This window comes from Arachis stenosperma, chromosome 1 (assembly GCF_014773155.1).
Source record: "Arachis stenosperma cultivar V10309 chromosome 1, arast.V10309.gnm1.PFL2, whole genome shotgun sequence".
In the NCBI taxonomy this organism is placed as follows: domain Eukaryota; kingdom Viridiplantae; phylum Streptophyta; class Magnoliopsida; order Fabales; family Fabaceae; genus Arachis; species Arachis stenosperma.
In genome coordinates, this window is record NC_080377.1 from 5,937,434 (window position 1) to 5,947,161 (window position 9,728).

Here is a 9,728-nt window from a genome sequence, read left to right on the forward strand (position 1 = left end):
AAAAACATAAATATAAATAATTCATTCACAGTTTCACACATAAAAACTTGTCCTATTGTTACAATGTTTTTTTTTATTAAATATAGGAGACTCAAATCTACAACCTCTTAATTAAATATGAGAAGATTATGCCATTTGAGCTATAACTCATTGACTTATTATTACAATGTTACTTGCTAGTTCAAAACCTATAATATATAATTGTTATTATTAATGCTCTCCATTTATCACTGAACTGGATTTGCTGCTTCTAACTTCTAACTATTACCCTAAAATTCAATTTTTGACCCAAAGCAATTAGATTATCTGTAACAATCATATCAACTATATGATAGATCTCTATATTTGGAAACAATTACTTTGAATATATTCTAATAGGAAATTAAAACTTAGAGAAATTCCAATAGAAAGATTAATTTTTTGTCCTTTTTTTTTATCCCACCTCTTATAAAAAAAATTATCGATCATGCTTTTTATATAAAAAACAAACTACTAAATCAATCATGTATATAAAATATATATTAAAATATATAATAATTAATTTAGAGTTGATTTTTTATGTAATATATATATATATATATATATATATATATATATATATATATATATATATATCACGAGACTAAGATTCAATTTTGATAAAATTTTTACTTTTTAAAAATAAAATTTTTAATGTTATTTAAAAAACTTTTTAAAAATTATATTATTTATATTTAGTAAATAAGACTAAAGATGATTATCAATAAGCGTAAACAAAAATATAATTGTATTTAATAAAATAATTTTTAAAATCTAAAAAGATTATAATAAATATAAATATAAAAATAAATTTAAATAATTATTAATATATAAGAAGATATATTTTTTAAATTTTAATAAGTATAAACTAATTCTAATTAATATATGTTATAAAAATTATTTCCTTAAATACTTTTAAAAATATCATTAATTTTTAAAATTACAAAAACAAATACGTAAGTTTTTTAATTTGTCAAATATAAAACACAAACTTCTCTCTAAAAAGTTTTATCAAATCAAAACTTAGAGTTAAGAGTACCATTTTTCTCTTCAATAGTTCAATGAAACAAAAATTAATCTTGATTCTTATTGTAATTCCAAATATCAGTCATCATGGTCTAAAATAACTTCATCCAAGTAAAGATTGTCACCCCCTTCTTTCTACAGCATGTGATTCATCATATTCTCTTTGTTCTTATGGCCAAATTCAATTCCCCAAAAGGATATGTACAATGGTCTATAGATTATTATATTACATGAGTTTTTTGACCTCCTAGCTTAGTTTGTATAAGGATTCTATAAAAACAATATTTTTTATTTTTTAAGTCAACTTTTTACATAAATATTGCTACTTATTTAAGGGTAGAAGAATAGTATAATAATACTAAAAAACTTCATGTATTCCTGGATGTTGGTACATATACATCAATATTGATAATGAAGTATTCAACATGTTAATAATAAATTGGTAATAATAATAAAGAAAAGGGGAAGTATTCAAGACTATTTTGAGTATTTTCCCTTTTTTTTCTCCTTTATTTATTATTTTTTAGACACCATTTATGAATCAATTCTTATCTGTAAATTTTTGAAGGAAAAAAACACACACGGAGTGATGATAAAGCAAGAAATAATTTATTTATTTTTTAAATAAAGCAATTATTATGATACATATATCTGGAGCAATGTTAGGGGCCAGCAATTTTTGTGATTGTTAGACATCAACTAGCCATCAATGATGATTTGATAGTGTGAGATTGGTGTGAGATTTCATCCAATAGCTCACCTTTCTCTGCTGGTTACATGCTGGTCAAAATTCAATAAAACTGCTGGTTCTCTAGACTTTTCCATATAACTGAGTTTCATTGACTAGTGCAAAACAGGTGAGCTTGATTGTTATTTGTTTCATTAAATTCCACTATATTGATTTAAATATTAAAGTAACCAATTTTTTTTCAACCAAAATAAAAATTCACATTTTAAAAGAAGAAAAGGTTTATTTAAGATTAATAATTTATAATAATTAAATAGTAATGAATAAAATAAAATTGACAAGCATATGTGAACAAATAACAGAGCATCTTATAAAAGAAATATATATGTCTTCCTATTTATTTACATATTTTTTGAAAAAAGTGCACAGTAGCAAGGGGTTCCTATTATTATAAAAAGACTAAAAGAGGGAACTTTTCCTTTTTTTTTCTTTTTTAATTTATAATTTTTTATATTATATAGTTGCAGGATCCATAAACATATTGCACCCAATCAAAGCTCACCAGCTTCATCCACTTTCTTTCTTGTGCTTTCCCCCTTTTGTGAAAGACCATTATTATTATCATTGTTGCTGTTATTGTTATATAACCAAAGTTTGTATTTTTTATTCATTCCTTGAAGCTTGGTAGTGTCCTTGCTTTCAGCTTCCATATAATTCAACCCCCTTTGTTTTCTGTTCCTCAGAATCAAGGAAAAGGGAACTTAAAAAAAAAAAATCCAATTTTGTCTCTCCCCCACAAAAAAAGTTTTATTGTTTTCAAACTTATTAAAGACCCTTTTAAATTCTGTAGTCTTTCTGCTACTTTCCTAGTTTGGGTTTGCACCATTCATTGTATTTTGCATTCTCCTATTTTCCTTCTTTCATTTTCTTCTTTCTAAATTGGGTTGAGCATAAGTTAGAAGCTGCAATAAGTAATTGTAAGAACTTTCCATCTATGAAAGTTGTTATCTTTCAATTTTTCATGGGAATTAGATCTCAGTAGTGGTTCTAGGTTAATCCTTTTGTACCAATTAGGAAATAATACTTTCCTTCATCAATCTCAATTTAGGAGTATTATTCTCTTCAAATTTCCTTTTTGTTTAATTTTAAAACAAAGTGTGTCTTTTTTTTTCTAGATTCCTGTAGAGCACTTGTCCTACACATAAAAAGGGGTATTCTGATTCCTTTGAATTTTAATTTTATTTTTTTAATTAAAAAAAGGTTCTTTGTGGGATTTATCCTTAGTAGTGTTGTGGTAAAACCTCCACCTCTGCTTCAAAAGTTCAAAACCCATGTTTGTTTCTCTATAAAGTTTGAATCTTTTCATTGAAATCTTTGAAATTATAGACATAAATTGTGCAATTAATTAGTTGGGTGTGATGAAGTGGGAAGTAGAAGTACTCTCTCCTTCTTCACCTTATGTTCATCATAACAACACAACTCATTGGTTTCTTGGAGATAACAACATCATCAACAACAACAATAATAGGAGCAGCACAAAATGGACCCATGAAGAGAACAAATTGTTTGAGAATGCTCTTGCTTTGCATGATAAGGATACACCAGATAGGTGGCACAGGGTAGCTGAGATGATTCCAGGGAAAACTGTTCTTGATGTGATGAAGCAGTACCATGAATTGTTAGCAGATGTTAGTGATATTGAAAATGGGTTGGTACCAATTCCAGGTTACAGTACCAGCACAACAACAACTACTTCACCTTTTACATTGGATTGGGTCAACAATAGTTGTTCTGGGTATGATGGGTTTAAAGGAATTGGTGTTGCTGCAAAGAGATCTTCAAAAACACCAGAACAAGAGAGGAAGAAAGGTGTGCCTTGGACTGAAGAAGAGCATAAGTAAGCTTATCACTTCTTACCTTCTTTTTTACCTTTTAAGTTTAATTTTAATGATAGAAAGTTTCATAATTGGATACACTTGTAAATGGTAACAAAACATAAGAATTAAATCTAGTAAGGAAAGTAAGCATTGGTGGTTGTATTTTATAGTCTATAATCTCCTTGATATGAATTATATGTATTTGTTAAGATTTAGAATTATAGCTTAGTGCTAGCATTGGGATAGGTTTATTTCATAATGTACTAAAGAGTGACAGTAACAGATGAAAGTGATTGAGTGAGTAATTCTTGTTATTGGTGTTGAGGTTTTATAAGCTTTTGAATGTTGTAGTTAGCATTAATCAAATTCATGTTCTGTTTTTGGTTGTTGGATTGAGACCTGAACATGAAAAGTTGTGTTTGTGCAGATTGTTCCTACTTGGTCTAAAGAAGTATGGCAAAGGAGATTGGAGGAACATTTCGCGCAACTTCGTGATCACTCGGACGCCAACTCAGGTGGCGAGCCATGCTCAGAAGTACTTCATCCGACAGCTCTCCGGCGGCAAAGACAAGAGGAGGGCAAGCATCCATGACATAACAACAGTTAACCTCACAGACAACAACAGAACACTTGCTAATCCTTCCTCAGAAGATAGCAGCAAGAGATCCACTTCACCACAACACCATCATTCCATGGTGTTCTCAAATTCAAATCCTATAGGGAAATTCCAATGGAACAATAATATTAATAATGATAATGATGATACTAAGTCAAATTCAGGAGGAGGAGTATCTACTATGAGATTCAACAATGATGATGAAGCTTTTATGTCTCATCATTATGGTGTTAATTCCTCCTATGGTTTTAAGATGCAGGGTCAGAATATGCATAAAAGTGCTCTTAATGAGTCTTCTTACTTAGCACTTCAGACACAAAACATTGCTTTCCAAATGTAGTTGTCCCTTACAACACATTACTATCATATATGCCTGCTTGTATTCAAATTATTTATGCCTAGAACTAGTACTATCTTTTCTTCAGTTATATATATATATATAGAGAGAGAGAGAGAGAGAGAGAGAGAGTAAAATATAGTGATTGTGCGATTTTCCTTCCTAGTTTTATGTGAATATATTTACATTAGATTACTGCATAATTCTTGTCATGGATTTGAATTTTATTTAAAAAGAGAGAGATGAAAATAGGGAAAATGTTTTTTGTTTTAAGACACTTCTTAGGCATAAGTTTTAAGTATATTTTTATATAAATATATATGTAGCTTAATTTATTTTTAATGTATATTTTATATTTTAATATATATTATATATGAATGGCTGATTTGATGGTTAATTTTTAGTGTACGCTTAATAAAATTGTACTATGATACCTTAGCAATTGTTCTCCAAAGATAAGATGTACAAGTAGGATTCATTAGGTAATTAACAAATTAATTAGCTAATTTTTAAGGATTTAGTTAAAGAGAGTTTTAATAAATACATTGGTTTAGAGAATTTTGTAATTTTTTAACTATGGTGTTTTTAAATAATACTCTTAGAATACTAATCATTATCTAATTAAAATTCATAGGTTATAATGTGTTTCATGTGGAATTCCCAAGAGGTTTTGATCACCTTGTAGAGTAGTGATAGTGTACAATAGACACTGAAATCTAAGCCCAAATAAAGCATCATAGTCTTTTTATTATTATTATGTGATTCTATATGTACGGAGCCTCTATGTATTAAAACACAATTTTAAATGTTTCACTACCCTTATTTTGATTGGCCAAAGTTTTTGAACCCACTTGTGGAGACAACCTAAGCCTTACTTCACTAAAAAAATAACTCTTCAGCCTATTAACTTGCCATTAGTTTTAAATTACCTTTTTGACTTTAAATAATGTATAATTTAGTAGTTTCAAATTGTCACACAAAAAATTAGTTTTTTTCAAATAAATTACATTTAATGTAATGCTTATTTTTTATTATAATATTTTACTTAAGAACAAATGACTGATCACAATTTGGTTGTCTAACTTCTTGATACATATGTCTTTATCCTTTTCTAAATTAAATTAACCACTTTATGTTAGTGTATTCCTTATTAGTAGTAATGAAATGAGAGGAACACATTCGTTATCATTGATTCATATATATATATATGCAAGTGTAACATTTAAAAATTGAAAAAATTTAGGGTACATTTAGTTTGTATTTTTTATTTTAATTTTAGCGTTTTTTATTTTTTGAATTTTATAAAAATAATAATAATACTAAAATTTAATTTTTTTATTTTATTTATAAAATTTTAAATACAAAAAATATCGAAAATAAAAATACAAAACAAACACACTCTATTTTTCATATGAATTTTATACGCCAATATTTTTATGAAAAATTCAATAGAAAAATTTTACTTGAATTTATTATATACAAGACCGAAAGGAGAAATTGAGATTCTCTTTTTTGGGTGAGAACCACATATCATTTTGCTTTTCTTTGAAAGAGAGAATGAGTATCTTCCTCTCTTCCTTCCTTCCACAGAGAGTGCTTTGTGGACCTCATCATAATTGAAAATATCAAATTAAATAATTAATGAAGTTGCTAATACAGTTCTGATTAAATTTAGACTATAATTAATAACTTGATTCTTATTAATATATTAGTACTAATGTCATGGTCAATTACCACTTATTCTTTATGATTAAACTTGAAAAAGTGGTAAGGATCTAAAAATCAGTGAGTGTGCTCTCTTTCTCATATTCCACATTGGACACGGTTGCAACACTCTTACTACCCTTTTCCCTTGGGAGAATCTATAAATTAAGAGCAGTTTTATTTTATTTTTATAAATTATCACTTAAAGTTAAAGATCAATAAGTTAGTAAACGTGTTACACCATTTTGACTCTAGCATTTGTTTTTTTAAATATTAATTGATTCAGAATCGATTACGACATATGTAGAAACCAACAAAAGTTAAAATATAAGTTAGAGTTTAGGATAGATTTAACTCCCAAATTTTAAGGTATATTTTAGTTTTTAACTTTTAAAAATATACAGAAGATTCTAAGGGTGTGTTTGGTTTGTATTTATATTTTTTATTTTTATTTTTGAATTTTGTAAAAAAAATAAAAACAATAAAAATAATAAAATTTTATTTTTTATTTTTACTTTTTTTTTAAATTCAAAAAACAGAAAATATTAAAAATGAAACACAAACCAAACACACTCTAAATTTTTAAAGATTTGATTCATTTATGTTTTAATTTTTATTTTTTAATATTTTCTATTTTAAAATTTTTGTTAAGAAAAAAAACAACGAAAACAATAAAATTATTTTTGTTTTAGAGAAAATAAATGTATTATATCTCTCTGGAATACACTACTTTGACGGTTTGATAAGTTTATATTATTATTTTTAACAATTGATTATTAAAATGAGTTCAAGTGGTCAATTTGCAGATTTGAAGAAGGTGGGGAAATTGATTGGTATATAAAGTGCACATATTATTATGTGCATTTGATTAGAGATGCATAAATCATCACTTAATATTAGCTTTCCTTCTTTCTATGAACAAATTAAATTATGATTGTATATATGATTAGATTATTTCTATTTATTTTACTCACTTAAGGACAAAGTATGAACAATGCCATTCGTTCATAAAAGTAATGAATGATTGAATATTGGACGGTTCAGCTTAGTGGACTTCATAGTAAAATTATGCAACAACATGAAGTTGGAAATTTTGAGGAGTAAACTATTAAAAATGTCTCTAAATTATTAAATTGTTTGATAAAAGTATCATTTAAATTTGTTAACTCGACAATTTTTTTTAAATATTTTAAAATACAATAAAATTACTTAATTATCAAATATATAACTCTCATAAAGGACTTGAATTTTGATATGATTTTTTATAAACATACTTATAAAAATAAAATATTTTTATGTTTAAAATTTAATAATTATACGCTAAATATATTTTTTTACAAATCTTTTTTTTAAATATTCAAAAATACTTTAAAAAAATTAACAAAAATCTAGATATTGAATTTTGGTTTGACTTTTTGCATATATTTTTTTAAATAATTATCCAAATATTCTTAAAAAAAATTAAATACACAAGTAATTTGTCAAATATAAAACTCATTTGCTATTTATAAAAATTGGATTTTTTTTGTTATTTTTATCATATTTAAAAAATTATGAAAGTATTTTATCATTAATAAATTTTAAAAATACTTTGTTCGGTAGTTTAATAATTCAAGGATGTCTTTTTTTTATAAGTTACTCTATTTTAAATTTATCGAAACCAATGTGTTACTTTCTACTACAGTTTCACTTTTATTTATTTTCCTGTTGAACGATGTTTATGATACACAAGGTGCATGACGCATTAACCAACAACAAAAATTGCCACAATTAATCTTTGGAAAGAAAAAGAAAAAGAAAAAGAAAAAGAAAAATTGTAAACCTTTTATGAAAGTAATAGAGTACTTTCACTTTTTTTTTTGTGCTAACTTTATTGTCAATTATTTCAATGAAATTCCAAAAATAATTTGTTCAATTTTTAAGATGGCCCTTTGTTTTTATCCCTTTGCAACTTGGCTAAAAAAATATCTTGTAAATGCAAACCCTAATTCAAATAAAAACAAACACATTGCATGGCAGTATCTGCCACATGGGCCTCCAAGTCGGTTTTCAATTTTTCTTTTTTCATGTACTATGTGACAAGACCAACCACCATCCTTTTCAATTTGAAAGTGTCACCTTTTATTTATTTATTTATTTTTTCTTTGCAAGTGGAATTAAAAAGTAGCTCGGACACTTTATTCCTCATTTCCATCAACACTTAGCACCATTTCTAACCACATTGTTTGTAGTAACTACAATACAATTTTCTTTTTGGTGTATGATGGAGGATTAAGCATCTAATTAAATAATATAGAATAAGTATTTTAGTGGAGAATCAAACAGTTACAAGCATAATTACATGCTACCTAAGATATTGTGAATCATATTAGCCTTATGTGTTTAGTTCTTGTCCTAAAACAGAAAAGAAAGATATATTCGGATAGTAGAGATGCCTCTTTAGTTTCTTTTTTTTTCTTTCATAAATTAATTTAAAACTCTTCATCAAAACATGTTTTAGGTAGTATGTGGTGGAAAAACAGAGACAGAAAGACTGAAACTGAGAGATAGAGACTGAAATAAATCTCAGTATTTTGTTTGGTGTAAAATGGGAGACAGAAATTAAAACAAGAATAAAACTCTAATTTAATTTGAACAAAGGGTAAAATTGAAATTAATTAATTGAAATGAGAGTATTTTAAGTATAAAATATTATTAAAGTTTCAGTCTCTGTCTCTAAAAATTTCAGTCTCCTGTGTCTCTATTTTTTGAAGGTACTGAAATTTTGGAGACAAAGACAGAAATTTTAGTACCAATCTCTGAACCAACAAACATGATACTGAGTCTCAATCTTCCAATCTCTGTCTCAGTACCTCAAAACAAACACTACCTAAATGTCTTTCTACCTTAAAAATACAAAAATTATAACTTAGATGATTTTAAGTTTTCATTTTCATTTTTTTTTCTGAATACATAGTTTTTTTCAAACGTTTCGATCTCAGTCAGATTAGAACGAATTGAAGTTCAAACCAAAGTGCCAAAAGGAGTTTGATGAACCCAAAAGCATGTCCTTACACTAAATTAAGACAAGCTTTTTTCCCTTAATAAAAGTTTAGTCCTACCAAAAAAAAAAAAGATTAAAATTTAAAAATTTGGTAACAAAGCTCATGTCCTTTTCATGGGGGGTCAACAAAGCTCAAAGTCCTTGCAACTAGCATTTTGATCACAAAGTCCTTTTTTCTAAAGTGGCTATGAGAGAAGTGGGTAGGATTCTCACTATGCTTTCAATTGTCCTAGAATCTAAGGCATGGTGTTATTTTATTATTAGGACTTATGTTACACATTGATAAGGAACTTGAAGAGGACGGAAAGCTGGTGCATCAAATCTCAATTTCATTGGTTAATGCAATTTGTATCTTAAAAAGATATCATGTATCCCCATAATGGGAATAAACCAGAATATTGAGCATTGAGGAACAGAGT

General features: G+C 26.7%; 1 protein-coding gene across 1 annotated transcript; it reads left to right on the top strand.

Moving 5' to 3' along the window:
* The first annotated feature begins 2,290 nt into the window (after positions 1-2,290).
* On the top strand, positions 2,291-4,616 carry LOC130944022 (transcription factor DIVARICATA-like). Its single transcript, XM_057872143.1, has 2 exons — positions 2,291-3,629; positions 4,037-4,616. The coding sequence occupies exons 1-2, from the start codon at positions 3,151-3,153 to the stop codon at positions 4,563-4,565; spliced, it is 1,008 nt and encodes a 335-aa protein (XP_057728126.1). The 5' UTR covers positions 2,291-3,150; the 3' UTR covers positions 4,566-4,616.
* The last annotated feature ends 5,112 nt before the right edge of the window (positions 4,617-9,728 follow it).

What these genes read in the sequence shown, in the direction of transcription:
- LOC130944022 (XM_057872143.1), top strand. Translation starts at nt 3,151, where the DNA reads ATGAAGTGGGAAGTAGAAGTACTCTCTCCTTCTTCACCTTATGTTCAT. An exon ending in TGGACTGAAGAAGAGCATAA is followed by an intron (nt 3,630 to 4,036) that starts GTAAGCTTATCA and finishes GTGTTTGTGCAG; the next exon opens with ATTGTTCCTACTTGGTCTAA.